Here is a 17,378-nt window from a genome sequence, read left to right on the forward strand (position 1 = left end):
CATCCTTCTATTGCTTTGTTATTTTATTCATAGAAGACAATACTATATCAAATAGGTATATGAAATAATGTGCTATATTTAGACACCTTTTTTGCCCTATGAATACAGGGTTTCTATGTTGAATTTAAGTTCTTCCTATCTAACCAAAAACAGTCCACTTCTACAGTAGATACATGTCACAAACAATGGCCAGGAATGTACCAGTTCCCAGGAGTCAGGGTGGGGGGCACAGAGCTAGTAAAATTGCAGGGAGCTGGGTCAGATTGGTCTCTGGCATAATCCCACCGAGGCAGGCATTTTGCTGATGACAGGGTGACCCACCAGCCTGTGGTAAGGCCATCAGCCAAATGGAGGACCACCTTGCCACAGTCTGGAGTGCAAGGTTCCATGGGCAGGGAAGGCAGCACCTACCCGGAGGTTTTTGCCCTCTGACCCTGAGCCTCATGAATTTTGTTTTTAATTTTCTTCTTGGAGCATCCAGGTCACCTACATTCCCCAGCAGCCACCATCTCACCCTGTGGTGTTGCTGAGGCTTCAGAGCTACCACCCCTGTGATTCGGCTGGTAGCATGGACAGCCCAGGTGCTGTTCTTATTTGGATGGTGGTTCTCACAGGCAAATAATTAGGACACTGTGCTAAAATTACTGAGTGGGTCCCATTGCCGGCAGATGCACGCATGGGACCAGCTTTTTATCCTGACATCGGGAGCCTGATGCCTCCTCATAAAATTCGGACCCATATTGCCAATCATCTCTAAACAATTTTTATTAAACATAATACTGACTAGTAAAAATGCTTCATGATAAGTTAGCCACACTTAATCCTGTGTTACATAAAGCAATAACTTACATTTATATAACACCTTTGACATAAGTGTCCCAAGGCTTCATGTGAAACAGGGAAGGAATCAATTTGAAATTGCAGCATAATGCTGAAAATCATTGGCAGTTTCAATGCTTTCTACTTCTGGATTGTTCATATGCATCTCAATTTTCTTCTCAGTAGTGTACAATAGCTGATCTGCAAATGTGTCAGTTCTTTGACCTACTTAGATTTTATATTTTTCAATTAATCCTCTCTTCAGGGAATATCCCTCTTTAAAGTTTTCAGCCAGTTTTGACAGCCTCAACCACCATGGGTAAAAATATTGATTACAACAGGTCTCGACTTTCAGGAATGCAAAATGTGAAGGATTCTCCTCAACAATTTGATCTGGCCTTTTTCTCAGCTGAAGCCTTCCTTCCAGGTCCCTCTGATCTCCAAAGCACCTGTCCCTTTTACAGTCCATGCACTGCTGTAGCAGGAATGTTGTTGCAGCACCACTGGAGTTTCCTCACGTACACTGTTGGGTTCTTCTTGATGGCATGACTCTTGCTGAGACTTCACCACAAATACTCAACAAGCCTTGGCCCAGGAAATCAGACGTGGCAGGGCAAGCTGGAAGCCAATCTCAAAGAGGAGTAACCCATTGCTGAATGATCATTCCCTGCACAAAAAGTGGTATCTCAAAAAAAAGGGCAATTAATTGCTCTGAATTTCCACGTGACGATGCCATTAGAAACATGGAAAGTTTCCCAATGGTGTGTGTGCCATCCTAATACTTGAAATTGTCCCTGACCCCAGAGGTGGGACAGTGTCAGGCTGAAACTATTGGCTTGAGAAGTTATTCCTTCTTTCCCAGATTTGCATCCAAAAGAGTTTTGAAAGAAATTCCCTGGACTTCATTGGATTATTTAAACGGTTACTCACATAGCATAAAATAATTTTGTTGATAAAGCCACCACTAGCAGCAATCAGTGAATCCCATTAGGATTTGTTTTTCAGTATATTCTGAGACATGGGCCACAATTTAATGCAGTCCACCAGAGCAAGCATGATGATGGGTGGGGTGGTTGTGGGGTCCAGGAGAATCGGATGGGAGTACCTGTTTCAGATTCTAGTGTCAGGAAAACTGTTCACAATTTTACGGGAGGTAGAAATGGCCTGACAAAGGAATCCCGCCTGCTGACAGTGGGATGTCAATTAGGCTCATTAATGAGCTATTTGAAAGCAATTACCCCTGATCCCACCAGAATGGTGGCTTTGGGATTTAACAAGACTCGCATGGGCCTCCAGCACCTATTGAAGGCTGCACAGCAAATCTTATTGGGTTTGCCAATGGACTACCAGCCGAGATACAAACCAACGAACAGGGAGCAGGAGTAGGTCATTCATCCGCTCGAGCCTGCTATGCCATTTAATAAAATCATTGCTGATATGATAGTAACCTCTGATGGCGACTCCCTACCCATTGAAAACCTATCACCCCCTTGCTACCAAGAATCTATCCACCTCTGTCTTAAAAATATTCAAAAGGGCATTTCCAAAGCTATGCAGATTAGGTGGATTGGCCATGGTTAATACAGGGGGTTACGGGGATAGGGCAGGGGAATGGGCCTAAGTAGGGTACTCTTCCGGAGGGTCGGTGCAGACATGATGGGCCGAATGGCCTCCTTCTGCACTCGAGGGATTCTCTGGATTTTCTGGGCCACCAGTATGTACCGCTGGCAGGATCTTCCTATGTCTCTGAGGTTTTGCATAGCTTGCCCATTGTACCGCCAGAGAACCTGTTGTGAAGCGGGGGAGGGGGGGGGTCACCTTCGGCAGGGCCAGACGGTCCTGGGGGGGGGGGGGGGTCACCTTCGGCAGGGCCAGATGGTCCTGCCAGCGGGAAGGGCCAGAAAAATTCAACCCAAAGACTCTGCTTTCACCACCATTTCAGGAAGAGAGTTCCAAAGACACACAACCCTCTGAGAGAAAATATTTCTCTTCATCTCCGTTTTAAGTGGGCGACCCCTCACTTTAAACAGTGACTCATAGTTCCAGATTTTTGCACACGAGGAAACATTCTTTCCACATCCACCCTCTCAAGACCCCTCAGGATCTTATATGTTTCAATCAAGTCACCTCTTACTCTTCTAAACTCCATCGGATACAAACTTTGACTGTCCAACCTTGCCTCATAAGACAACCCATCACAGGTATCAGTCTGGTAAGCCTTCTCTGCATTTGCGTCCTTCCTTAAATAAGGTGACCAAAATGGTATATAATACCCCAAATGTGCTCTCACTAGTGCCCTGTACACATGAAGCGTAACCTCCCAACATTTGTATTCCAATCCCCTCACAATAAACTATAACATTCTATCAGATTTCCTAATTACTTGCTGCACATGCATACTAGCTTTTTGTGATTCATGCACTACGACACCCAGATCCCTCTGTACCTCGGAGCTCTGAAAACTCTCATCTTTTAGATAATATGTTTATTTTCTATTCTTCTTGCCGAAATGGAAAACTTCACATTTTCCCAGATTTACTCCATATTACAGATCTTTTCCCACCCCCTTAACTTATCTATTGTAGCCTCCTTATTTCCTCTTCTCAAATACTTTCTTACCTGATTCATGCAGCCAGCAACTTTGACGACCATACCTTCATCCAAGTCATTTTAAAAGTTGTATACAGTTAAGGTCCCAGCACTGATCCCTGTGGCAGATCACTCATTACATCTTTCCAACCTGAAAAAGATCCATTTATACCCTGCTTCCTGTTAGCCAGCCAGCCTTCTACCAATATATTACCCCCTACGCCATGAACTTTTATTTTGTGTAATAACCTATGATGTGGCACTTGATCAAATGCCTCCTGGAAATTGAAGTATAGTACATCCTCCTATTCGCTTTTATTCACAGTACATCTTACTTCCTCAAAGAGCTCCAATAAATTGGTTAAACATGATTTCCCTTTCACAAAACCCTGTTGACTCTGCCTGATTACCTTGACCTTATCTAAGTGCCCTGCTATAACCTCTTTAATAATAGATTCTAACCTTTTCTCTACAATTAATGTTAAGCTAACTGACCTGTATTTTCCCATTTGCTGCCTCCTCTCTTTTTGAATATTGGAGTTATATTTGCTACCATCAAACTTAATGGGACCTTCCCAAAATCTAGGGAGTTTGGGAAAATTAAAACAAATGCATTAACTATCTCACTGGATACTTCTTTTAAGACCCACGGATGAGGTCCATCTGGACCCGAGTTCTTGTCAGCCGCAGCTCCAAAAACATACTCAATACCACAAGTCTGGTAACTAACTTGCCTGAGTTCCTCCCTCCCTTCCATTTTCTGGTTAATAGCTGCTTTAGGGATGTTATTTGTATCGTCTATGGTGAAGACTGATGCAAAATAACTGTTCACTTTATCTGCCATCTTATTTTCCAATATCAATTCTCCAGGCTCACTTTCTATAGCAATGTTTTTCAAACTTTTTCCCGGGAGCCACTTTTCCCAATTGGCGGACCTTCAGGACCCACACTGGCCAAACTTCAGGATTCACCTTATTTCAAATGCTTTGTGCATTAAGATGCCTTGAGGCTTGCCTTTTTGCCATTATTAATCATCCTAACGTTTCTTTGTACTGTGGCCCTATTTGCCTCTTGCCCGTGATTACCCCGTCTACCGTTTTTGCATTTACTGCTCTTATTTTTACTACTGTCCTTGTTTCTCTTTCCTTTGTCACTCTGCTTAGGTTCCCAACCCTCTGTCATTCTAGTGGGATGGTGGAAATATTGAACTCACTCCCACAAACAAGTGTTAAAGCTGGGAGTTAACAGCAAATTTCCAAACTGAAACTAAGTAGATGCAGTTAAAATACAGACCAGTCATGATCTCATTAAATGGCAGAACAGACATGAGGAAGAATAGTTTGGGCTGGATTCTTCGGCCACGCCCGCCGCAAGATCGCCACAGACAGGATGCGTACCATGTAAAGGTCCATTGACCTCGGGTGGGAATTTCCAGTCGCCAGGCGGACGCAGCTGAAAAATCCTGCCCTTTATTTCTGTTTCTACATTCCACTCTTCTTTATCCTGGACTCAACAGGTTTTCAAATTCTCACTCAGTCTGTATATGTTGCCTGTTAAAGTTAATTTCTCCACCCCCTCTTCATAAAGAGAAACTAAATCTGGAGGGAACGGAAATGAAGTGTCATCCTTTTGTTGACACCATTATTCTCTCACTAATGACAATCTCTGGTCCTGAACTAGAAGTCTAGACACAACTCAGCCCCCAGTAAGCTGAGAATAAATAAAATACCCTAATCCAAGCTGCAATTCCTGGATAAATATCAGCCAGTGCTCAGGGTGATAATCCCACTGTGTATGTGTCTTCAGCACAGCGCCATGGGATCACTTTCGACAGAAGGAGAGGTGGACTCGTGACTGGAATCAACCCCTAAACCCTGTCACAATTACTTTTCAAATAAAGTTGTCAGCAGCATGGAAACACAGCAGTTAAAATTCCTGCTTGACCATGAGGAAAGCTAGGGAGGTATTTGCAAAATAAAATCATTCAACTAAAACTTTACCTTAAATTTTCCCTTGAGGCCAGAGCAGGAGAGCAAGGTGTTCCTAATTAGAAAACAAGAAGGATCTGGAAATCCGGCACTGAGACCGGACACACAAACATTGCAACCCTTAGCTCCTGACCCTTCTGACACCCGCCCGCAACCCAGCCGTGGATTGCGACCCACACTTTGAAAAACCCTGTTCTGTAGGACCAATGCTCATGTTATTAACTCATTTTTAAAATATTTATGAAACTCTTCATGTCTGTTTTTATATTTCTAACTAGCTTTCTCTCATACTCTCATTTTTCCCTCCTTGTTAATCTTTTAGTCATCTTTGCTGTTACTTATATTCTGTCCAATCCTCTGTCCTACCACCTGGATTTTCACAATTCTAAGGCTTTTCTTTGAATTTGCTACTATTTTTAACTTTTCTAATTGCCCACGGTTGGTGGGTCCATCCCTTGAACATTTTCTTTCTTGCTCACGGGCACTCTATTCTACATTGAGGGCCCCATCATCAAGGGGCCACTCCCCTATACTTACTGTTAATCTCCCTATCCCTACCAGCCAGTGACCCATATCCCATGATACTCACCTCTGTCTGGGGAGCAATGGCCGATCCCTCCTGCAGGGCTGAGTTTAATGTTGGTAGAAGCCAGTCCTCCCAGTTGCACTGCCGGAGGCTGGCAGCTTGCTGGGACAGGAAGGCGACAGGAGGCAACATGCTGTCCGGTGCCTAATTGCGCTGACATAGCATTAGGCCTCCTGTGGCAGGGTGACACGGTTCCCACTGGTTTTCCTGTCACCTTAACTAAAGATTTTTCAGAATAAAGGTTGATTATATTTAAAAATACAACTAAGTGGCAGGCCTCTCCCACCACACCTTCCCAGGATAAAACACAAATTCTATTTTCGATGTAATTTTAACTTAAATAAACAAAACACTGCTTTGAAATTATTCCTCGGGAGCACAATTGCACAATTGCTTAACTTCTTAAATCTGCCTGCTTTATTCACAGTACTGTATCAGGCCCAGTATGCTTTAGCATGTAACCATCCTGTCATTTTTACATCAGTGTGAAATGTTCCTGTGTGAGCATTAATCCAAAAGCAACTGCGTAACTCAGAAGATTACTGAGTGCCCTGATGCGGTCAGGTGTCAGTCACCCCCAGGGGAGGGTTTGAGTTCATGTGGAGTGTGATATAAATTCAGCCTAAAATGCCTCAAAGTGACAAGCTGAAATATGTGGACATCTAGTGGGATCTGGTCATGACTGAAGTGTGGTGCTGTTCATGACCATATAACTTGCCTCACACATGAGAAATTGGGCGATTGTTGGTACCATGGTACTCTATTCTGGCATCAGTCACTACCTTCAGGAGAGGAGGGAGAATACGGTTAATTGAATATATGTGAATATACATAAGATTTCAACAATGTTTCCCTGTGTTTAATTTCACCACTAATCTTAATTAAAACAGATGTGGACTCAATTTCAGCGTTCTTCCGATCCCAGCAGAAACCACATTGGAAAAGACCCCTTACTTTCCCCTCTACTACCTTGAAGTATAACTTTAATCTACTGTTTACATGTTTCATTCTTGGTGAAGAAAATTTCTATAACTCACTTTCCCTTGGTGCCATATTTCCCTTACTTAATTATAAATTCTATTTACTCTACAATTCTTTTCCCTTAAGTAATTTTCAATTCCGATCATTTCTAAAGAACTCTGTGCCAAAACTAACATATTCTAAAGAGGATTTGGGGTAAATTCATAGTTATTGTCAATAGATTTGAATTGCAACTGGATGGAAGAGGATACAATGGATATTATATGAAGTGAAGCAGACATAGATCCCAATTTATTCACTTGTTCAAATAAACCATTAGTAGATGTTTAAAGAAAAAGTTGAAGCAGTGCTTTTGAGAAGGACATTCAGCAGTGGGCAGAGAGCTACTTTAGAGTGATTCAATAAATAGTATGTAACACTCTGGTTATGTGGGGATATTTTCTCCATTGATCCTGCCTCCTTAATCTGCCTCTAAATATGAAAAGACATGGCAAAGTTATTTCCTTAATTTAACTACGTACGCAAGCTGATAAATTCAGCTTTAAAAAATCATGAAAATTGTTAAAGAATACAATACAGAAAGAGGCATGTTTGTGCATTATTAAAATAGCAGTTTTGATTTCTGATATGTGTATAACTGTGTTTGTTAAACTCTGTCTAACGACACCTTGTTCTATAAACTTATAGTGGTGACCAAAATAAAAAGGCAGCTATGTACTGCAGTTAAAAGAGCTGTAAGATGAGATTTCAGATTTTACTGAAGGAGAACAGCTGTTCAATCACCAGCGTGAGAGTCAAAAGGTATTTTCCACACTCAGGGTTAGCATCCATCTTCGTGCACCCAAGTATTCAAATAATTCAAGATGGATGCATGACAGCCATAAAACATGGGCAGCTTCCAGAGGTAGGTGGAGTCACATAGTGCCCTTTTAATCTTGGATCATCTGTGAGAATGGCTGATTGATGAATCACTGCCAGTGTGGAACTCAGCATTGGTTGTGGCCCCTCTAGCCCACACTCACACAAAGTTCATGTTTTAAATTAGACACACGAGGAGAGCTTTCTGAACCGCCAACAGCATGGCTGAGGAACAAGTGTATTCAGATTCTAGCAACCTTGCTTTTGATATAGCCACCAGTGCTACAGGTGAAGGGGAGGCTGCTCCACTTGACCCATTAACAATATTAACTCTCCTGGAGAAAGTGGCCGGGATTGTTGACAATGTTAATGAAACTCAGCGAAAAATGGAGCAACAGCAACTGGAAATAGAAAACACCGTTAAAGAGATACAAATCGATGTTGCAAAGCTTAATAAGGCTCACTTGACTACAGATGCCACAGTCGCAAAGTTACTAGTGAAAACCCAAAAGATCAACGCTAATGTTAAAGATGTGAGACAACGACTGGATAAAACAAACGCTCAGGTCAAAAAGGTTGAAGGAAACCACCGGGAGCTGCTCAAAAGGAATAAATTCCGTGTGGTCATATTCCAGGTCAGTTGTACTTGAAATGGTAACTTCAGCTGTTGTGAATTTGAACAAATTTCCTTTAAGATTTTTACTTGGTGTTAAAAGTATGAAGTATGCAGCTAGTCACAGCAGCTACTGAGCTAACTGTTCTGAGATCAACATTATCCAGCAAGGTTAATGTATACCGTTTATGACAGGACACCTGTTAAATGCTATAAAATCATACAATCCACAAGCAAATCCTTCTTCCACTTTTTTGTGTGCTAATGTTCTGAAGTACAATAGCTGCTCTTTGAATAAAATTACTGAAGCAACAAATCATTTTGGAATAACAGATGTAAATTCAGACAACAGTGCAGGGTAGTATTAATACATCAGCAGGCCTTGTGCCATCTGCTTGAACACTAATGGCTGTGGAACAGCAACTATTTGCTGTCCACATGAAAAATAATATGCAGGGAGTATTTGGCCTTCTGACTCACGTCACAGGTTTAGTTTTGAAAAGACTGGAGTTTATGAATAGACGAATACCTGGAAATATATTTAGAAACTTGACAATGTTGCATACCAATATATTTAATATACTGTTGCAACGTAATTAGTGACAATGGAACATGCTGCAGTCAATATTTCTTTGGGAGCTATTTTAGCATCTTTATAGATGAGTCTGTTGAGAGCAATGTTCTCATATACTGCATACTGTGCTACCACATGGAAAATAGATGTAGAATGTTGCAATAACAGATGAGTACAGTGTCCACCTCTACTTTACTATAATTTACCTCCAGTCTGCTTTGATGGCCGACAATTAAAGAGGATGAGGGAATCGTCCAGCTCCATTTAGTTCAGTACATTTTTTTAAATTATTGATATTCCGATGTAATTTTCCCCTTCACTTAAAGGCATTCATTCTTTATTAAAGAACGTTCCATTTGGGAACAGTCCATTGGGGCTGGTTTAGCACAGTGGGCTGAACAGCTGGCTTGTAATGCAGAACAATGCCAGCAGCGCGCGTTCAATTCCCGTACCAGCCTCCCCGAACAGGCGCCGGAATGTGGCAACTAGGGGCTTTTCACAGTAACTTCATTGAAGCCTACTTGTGACAATAAGCGATTATTATTATTATTTGTGGCAATTTGCCTCAGGTACTTCCCCCAAATGACCATCAGTCATGAGTAAGCTTTGCAATTCAGCTTTGTTAGGCTATTTGACGACAAAGGTGATGGGGGAGGACATTAGACACAAGTCTGATCTTGACCTCATCTGATAGCCATGCATATGTAACTCCAACAGGAGAACTCAGAAGCAGCAGGCAGCCCTGAAATAAAAACAGAAAATGCTGGAAATACTCAACAGGTCTGGCATCATCTCTGGAGAGAGAAACAGAGATAATATTTCAGGCCAATGACCTTTTGTCAGTACTAGGCCTCCCAAATGTTTTGCTTCTTGGGCACAGAGACCAAAGTTAAAGAACCCGCCACTACCTCAGTTCAACTATCTCAGTGCAATGACCAAACTTGATATTCTTTATCAATTACTCGTTACTGTTGCTGAGCCACCATGAGGGGTGGGGGTTTGGAATAATTTAAGTACATTTTTAAAAATACAGATGTGGGAATGAAAGCAATTTGCCCAATTTGCTTGCTGCAATATCTGTCTATGTCAACCACAAAGATACAATAATTTACTACCATGTGTTCCATTATTAAACATCATTTAAGATTGCTATGGTAACCGAGGGAATGATCAGTCACTTATTCTGTAATCATTCGGGTCCTGAAATTAAACTTTGGGATAGAAATGTACAGATACTTAATGAGAGGTATCTCTTCCTGTTAATTTGCAGTGACCTTAATACCTATAAGTCAGAGGGGGGAATTTCAGCATTGGCATGCCAGCATCCCACAACGTAATTTTAAGATCTTTGAGAATTGTTCTATCTTCCAAAAACAAAATGTTAATCAAAACATAAATGTTATGGAGAAATTGAACATTGTTACAGCAGGCAGCTCAAAGGAGATTGACAGTGTAGTCATATGTTATAATGGAGTCACTTGAACAGGATTCAATGTTTCCACTAAGAAGCTGCTGGAAAATTAATTCTTGTGGATGTGCCAGAATTAATTTCTGTGTACAGATGCAGTTGAAGGGGAATGCTAACTGCCAAAAAATAAAATTACTTGCCATCTTTATATTGAAAAATCCACGTACTACAGGATATAAATTCAGAAATAAAAATGACATTTTGTACTTTCGCAGGAAGAAAATGAAATGCCCTCCTCAGTAATCTATAAAAATCTTCCTCATGAAGGGACTGTGGCAGCAGCTGAAGAACACACTGCAACAGCAGCCACGCCACCACCGGACCTCTCCTCCGATGAAGAATTTGTTTACGATGAAGAAACTGCGGCTGCACGGCTCAAGAAGTCAGGCATGAAGGGGGTGGATAATCTCAAGAAGACTTTTTCGAGAGAAAACATAGAGAAAACCAGACAGAACTTTGGGAAGCAAATGAATCGGCTCAGTAATACTATAGTCCCACCAGACCGGAGGGAGAAGATACGGATTTCAGGAGAGAGGTTCAAAAAGTCCATAGTCGATTCTAAGCCATTTCACATGAATATGAAAAAGAAAAACGAAAGAAGCGGGGCGGAAGGACAAGAAGGTGCTGTCAAAGGTGTAGGTGAAAGTTCCAAGGGCGAGGTGACAGGCACAGAAGTAGCAAAGGAAGTGGATGCACTTGGAGCTGCTGAAGCTGGTGAAGGTAGCCTCCCAGGAACGGTTACAAATGTTGGCAATGCTGAAACGGTTGCAGTAACAATGGAAACAAAAAGTGACGAGGCAATACCTGCAGTGGCAGAGGTGAAGCAGAATCCTGAGTTCAGCTAAAGAAAAACTTAAAGCTGCGATACTTAATCTCCATAGAACATCCTGGAATCAAAATTGTGATTGTAATACATCTAAAAATGTTCCTGTACATCAAATCAAACTTGCCTGGTTTAATTACTTAGTTTTTAATTTGGCCATTTTTTTTGATGAATTGTCACACTCATGTACGATGTACTAGTCCTCTCACACACACCCTGCTTGCAGGCTGGACTGGACCTCAGATGACCGTGGATCAGTCTTCTGCATACTTCTTTTCCCCTGATAGCTGTAGAAATGGGTCCAGTGGAATTGTGAAGGATTAGCAGAAAGTTTACTATCTAAAAACAATAACTAAAATGTGGGAAGGTTTTTATTTTTAAGAGTAGACCTTTAAAGAAGAACAGCATCATTTCATTTTATGTTTGAATCTTCAGGTTTCTTTTTTGAATTGGGCTGTTAAGTGGTACAGCTTTAATTCTTGTCAAGCCTCTCAGCTACCGTTACACAGTGTTATCAGGATCACTTTGCTGTCACATGCCATGCAGAGTTGCAAGGGGATGTTTAAAAAATCTTACTTGCCTGTTGTCAGTATGGTAATTGAAACACTGAGTAATCACCGCTCAGGACTCAGAATAAGTGAAATGAAAAGATGCTAAGTATTGGGCGCAGTATAGCATTTATCTGTGGCAATAGACAATAACATTGTTCCATAAAAACCAATGGACATTCGCCATATTCCATCCCACGGGGACGTTGTTATATCCTCTGTAATCATGTCGCTTTGTTGTTAAGAAATATATTTCTAAACACATAGCTGCACAAACAAAATCAAAACAATTCAAGTACACGTTTTATTTGGAGCATTTTAAAAATACTCTCTAATACAAATATTTAGCTAAAATGAGCATGCTGTTGAAGTGTGTATCCTGCGTATTCATATTTCTATCTTTAGTTAGTATCAAACTGAATTAGAGGTGTTACTGTCACTAAGTGGTGTGATTTAGCTTCATATCCTTTGGTGTACTTTTCATGTTGTCTTTTACCTAGCTTTAATTGTGGTGTGCATGTGCAAATACTCACCAGAGCAATGTGTTTAGCTTTGGGGTGTTTCCAGTGTTATTTGTAGAAAACATAATATCATGCATATGGACGTTCAAGTGAATAAACCATTAGTTTGAGCAGACTCATTCATTATCCTTACATATTCATTCATAGTCCATAAAACCTTGAGAGTCAGTTTAGTTTATACATTTGCTTAGAAATTAGCACAGCTGATAAGCGCCTGAATTTATTCTTCAGCTTCTTTCTCTTTCCGCAACCCCCCCCCCCCCCCCCCCCCCCCCCCCCCCCCCGCACCCCTCTCCTGGTGGTGACTCCTACTAACTATTGGCCCATGGGCGCTGGAATCCCTCTGGTATTTCGGTCAAGCTGTGGGCTGGGGAGAAGGGGATCACAACAAGCCCAACTCTATCCTCACCCAGTGTCCATTTAAGCAGAAATTCCAGCAGGACAGTAAACAGGAGCAGGAATCCTGGCCATTTCCCCCCGCCTAGCTTAGGGATGCTCAAGCAACGTAATGAAAAATTATGGTGCTTTTCAACACTTGCCTCCCAAGAATAGCAGGAAGTATTAGTTCAAATTTGTCACACATACTTGCTTTTAACTCTCTTTGCCCTATCTTATAAGTCTTACATTTTATTCCAGTCTTTAGCTACCCCATGTTACACTTAATGCCCCAGTTAAATGACAAACAGCTATCCGCTCCATATTTGTTCTGTAGTAACATGCACACATTGGTTGTCTTCTTTCCCTGTGGAAAAATGTCTACTGAAGAGTGCCTGAGAGAGACTATTCACTAAAGTGTGATCTTCAAGTATAATCCAGTGCCCTCCATATTCGATGACGTTGGTACCTTAATGTACTATACCACTAACTTGCCAAAATCTACGAACCATGTTTGATACAATGTAGCTTTTATATCACATACAATGGATTTCTTGCATCAGCCATGTGCTGTGGGATATTCTGAAATTCTGTTTTGATATTAAGTAGTAATAATAAACTTTTCCCCCAATTCACAATTGTCCATCATGATATAATAAATGGTGGACAGGCCCCAAAGCATTAGTAGAAAAATAATCATCAAGTGTGTAGGATTTTTCTTTTTAAATTGTCTGGACTGGCTGTATATGTGTGAAAAGAACTTACCTTTGCGTAGGTTGCTCAAAATCATAATTTAGTTCATGTTAAGCTGGTCCTCAGCCATTACTAATGGATTGTAGAAGGAATGTTTACAATCTGTAAATTGTACTGTCAAAACACAACTTGTTATGTCAGTGATGACAACATGCAGACTCCTGCATTTGCATGGTGGTTCGAATGTAGGACAAGATATGGAATATTGCTGCAACAGCAATTGAGGAATAAAACTGGACAAGAAGCTAAAAACACAATGGGGGAAATAACCAGGTGGATAGTGTATGTGAAAGAAAAATGGCGAAAGAAAGAAGTGAGATCTTGACATAAATCAACACCAATAAAGATAACTGTGATTGATAATGTAAATGTTGACATTTCTTATGGAAAAAGAAAGGAAAGCAGGACTTCATTTTATATTGAAGAAATAGATTTCCATTTGACTATTAATATAATGTGCAGATGCTGCGACTTTTCTGCAGGTTGAGGCTAGACTAGTTTGTATTTCTTTGTATACATTTCATTGTTTTAAACCCATTCCTTTCCTGTATCTACAGATAGAAAATATAGATCAGGGTTGATGTGATACTCATAGATTCTCTTGTGGTAATGTTACATTTAGATAATTTGTTCCCACTGAATGAATGTTACAAAACACCCTCATATATAATTTGCATCTTTGCATATTATTTAATGCGTTGTTACTTTCATAAACACCAAGATATCAAAATCCAGGGAATCAAAGAGGCAAAGACTTTCATAGTTGTGCAGACATTCTTACCAAGGACTGTGATTAATTTACACATGTTAGCGAAGGGCTTTGAAAGCCAGCGATGCTACAGCATGAAATGTAACTCGGAAGTGGAACATGGAACAAAATCTTACAGTTGACTTGTCATTTTATGGTAATCAGCAGGATTGCTGATTGGGGAAGAATAACCAGACTGAAGCTGAAAAAAAATCTGATATGAACTGGAGATGCCTAATAGAATGTGACAGAAGCAAGGTTCAGGTATTACTAGAGCTTAATACAACTCCTCTATGCATTTCTACCATTTTATCCATCAATACTATGTGAAGTAACATTGTATATGTAAAATATTTTAAGGCTTTTTGTTATATTTATTGTTACCATGTTGATGAGATTGGAGGCTGGAAGTTAATTTGTTATCTGAAGAATAAATCTGATTGCCTTAGTCCCTTCTAATTATTGCTCTTTAGTGTTTATACTTATTATTTTGGTTTTGGATGCAATTTATGTACATTCACTCAATAAAGAAAAGAATATACAATTTGCAAGTCTTGATTAGTCAAGATTTTTGCTTTTATTTACTATTGTCTTATTTAGCTCACTAACAGAAATAGCTGACCACTGCAAATTTGAACAGTCTAATTTCTGCATGGCTATTTTACACGCTGAACATAAGCAGTCTCAAGTTAATCGATTGGAATTTCCTCAGTGATTGGAGTGGGGGGGGGGGCATTCTCCTGATCTGCTGCTATAACTTGACGATATAATTAGTGGAAACCCCACTAACATCTCTGTGTAGGCCAGAATTCTCCTGCCGTTGGGGTTCTCTTTTCCCGTTTGCAGCACACCTCCGCCCCGCGTGTGGAGACTTCAATGGGAAATCCTATTTGCAAGCGGCGGAAGTAGAGAATCCCACTGCCAGCGAACAGTGCACCATCGAAAAACACGCGGCTGAGGCACCGGAGAATCCCACCCATAATCTTTAATTGACTCTTTGGGAGGGGCGAATTTTATGGAGACTACTAAACTCTTAGCCACAGCCAATGAGAGATTCACACTCTCCTCTGGGAAAGCCCGCCAGTATTACATTTCAGTCTGGCAGTTGAAAGGTCATGGTGTGACTTACATGGGATCAGGACCCGAAGGGCAGGATGTCCTGCCTGCCGAGAGCTGCCAGCCAATCATAGGCAACAGTTCTATTGAACAGCAGTGTGACTGGGGAGGCAGTGGCTGCTGCTAGAATGACACACACCCAAGGCCCGAAATTGTGCAGCAACCCATGCAGGCCAGAGGTAAGTTTTAGAAAATTAATTTATGGGATATAGGCATCGCTGGCTAGGCCAGTGATGCGGTGGAATCGTTGGGGGGGGGGGGGGGGGGGGGCGGTTATGAGCAAGAGCACAGAGTTGGATCTCTGCGCCCCACCTTCCCAATGCCAGGTGCCTTAATCAGGTACTGACAGCATTTGAATAAGGGGCCCGCCTCGCCCCCACCATCTGCCTGTGTAAATAAACTCGTAGTGGGGAAGGGCATAAAATACCATTTCTCGTGTTTCATTGATTAACCAAGTGCCCAAAATAAATTATAAATTACATTATGGGGTTTGTTATCTATTAAGTCTCAAAATTTAAAGATCAGATGGCATAATATTTGTACACCTAGTAATATTGCAACTGAGTCATAATATTGACCCATGATTTGCTGTGAAAATTACAGCAAAGCTAATAAAACTCATAGTAATTGTGCGGTATTTTCTGCATACCTCCATGTGTGTGCTGGTGGGGGGCATTTAAGAAGGTAGAGTCGGGCCGGGGTCCCCAACCCCTCCCTCCTCTACCCTAAGTAAGTCTGTGATGGGAAGGCCCATTGCACGCCTTCCTGTCTGCTGCCAGAGGAAATTAATTTCCATTTGAGGGCCTTTTGCCACCGCAGCTGATATTAACCCAGTGGATAGTGGGCTGTAGGCACACAGGGACCATAATATGAAAACCTGTGCGGCTTGCTTGTGGTCACCCAGGAATGGAGGAAGTGGTGGGTTGCTGCCTTTGTTCAAAAGCACTCAGTGCCTGATCGAGCCAATCAGCGTCAAAAAAGGGGAGCCACTGAGAGCCACCCGCACTGCCATTGCTGCTGTACTCCAACACACGCCTCCCACACAAACCCTTCCTGCTATCACTAAACTCTGGTCAGGTGTGCTCCATGATCCTGGGCGTCCAGTGTGTGTTGTTCTGGCAACAACAACTACATCCTTGGTGGCACCGCTGTTCAGTAGAGCTACCAGCCTCTGATTGGCCAGCAGCTCTTGGCAGGTTCACAACAAATATATATCCCAGTGAGGAAGAAGGATTCTAGGAAGGGGATAAATCAACCATTGTTAATCAAGCAAGATAAATGTAGTATTAAACTGAAAGAAAAAAACATAATATGTGGCAAAGATTAGCGGCAAACCAGAGGATTGGGAAAGTTTTAAAAACCAACAAAAGATGATCAAAAAGCTAATAAAGCGGGAGAAAATAAACTATGACTGTAAACAAACAAGTAACATAAAAATGAACAATAAGAGCTTATTTAAATACATAAAAAGGAAGAGAGAGGCCAAAATGAGCAGATGCCCCTTGGAGAATGAGACTGAGGAAATAATAATAATAAACCAGGAAATGGCAGAAGTGTTAAATAAATTCTTTGCACAGTCGTCACAGTAAAAACACTAATAGCATTCCAAAAATACTAAATAATCAAGAAGCATAAGGGGAGGAGGAAATAAATAAAATAGCTATCACTAGCGAAAACTAATGGAGTTAGAGGCCAATAAGTCCTCTGGACCTGGCGGGTTGCATCTTAAGATATTAAGGGGATGTGGGGATTTTCACAGTAACTTCATTGCCTTGTTAATGTAAGCCTACTTGGGACATTAATAAAGATTATTATTATTACCTCTTTTTTGTCTCCCTGCCTCTTTGAATAAGGGTTGCATCTTAGGATATTAAAGAAAGTAGCTACAGAGATAGTGGATGCATTGGCAGTTTTTCAATCCACTGGTACTTTTCCAGAATTTAAGGATTCTTGGAAGGTCACTACCAATGCATCCACTATTTCTCTAGCTACTTTCTTTAGGGAACGATTAAATAGAG

At 41.2% G+C, this 17,378-nt stretch overlaps 1 protein-coding gene across 1 annotated transcript; it reads left to right on the forward strand.

Moving 5' to 3' along the window:
* Positions 1 to 2,732: 2,732 nt before the first annotated feature.
* On the forward strand, positions 2,733 to 14,790 carry LOC140424977 (caveolae-associated protein 4a-like). Its single transcript, XM_072508718.1, has 2 exons — positions 2,733 to 8,456; positions 10,692 to 14,790. Exons 1-2 carry the CDS (start codon positions 8,043 to 8,045, stop codon positions 11,319 to 11,321), a joined length of 1,044 nt encoding a protein of 347 aa, XP_072364819.1. The 5' UTR covers positions 2,733 to 8,042; the 3' UTR covers positions 11,322 to 14,790.
* Positions 14,791 to 17,378: the final 2,588 nt, after the last annotated feature.

Source organism: Scyliorhinus torazame, chromosome 6 (genome assembly GCF_047496885.1).
Source record: "Scyliorhinus torazame isolate Kashiwa2021f chromosome 6, sScyTor2.1, whole genome shotgun sequence".
Classification (NCBI taxonomy): domain Eukaryota; kingdom Metazoa; phylum Chordata; class Chondrichthyes; order Carcharhiniformes; family Scyliorhinidae; genus Scyliorhinus; species Scyliorhinus torazame.

Bases quoted from the DNA above. Each gene is read 5' to 3' on its own strand.
- LOC140424977 (XM_072508718.1), top strand. From the start codon at position 8,043: ATGGCTGAGGAACAAGTGTATTCAGATTCTAGCAACCTTGCTTTTGAT. The intron at 8,457-10,691 runs GTCAGTTGTACT...GTACTTTCGCAG, and splicing joins TCCGTGTGGTCATATTCCAG to GAAGAAAATGAAATGCCCTC.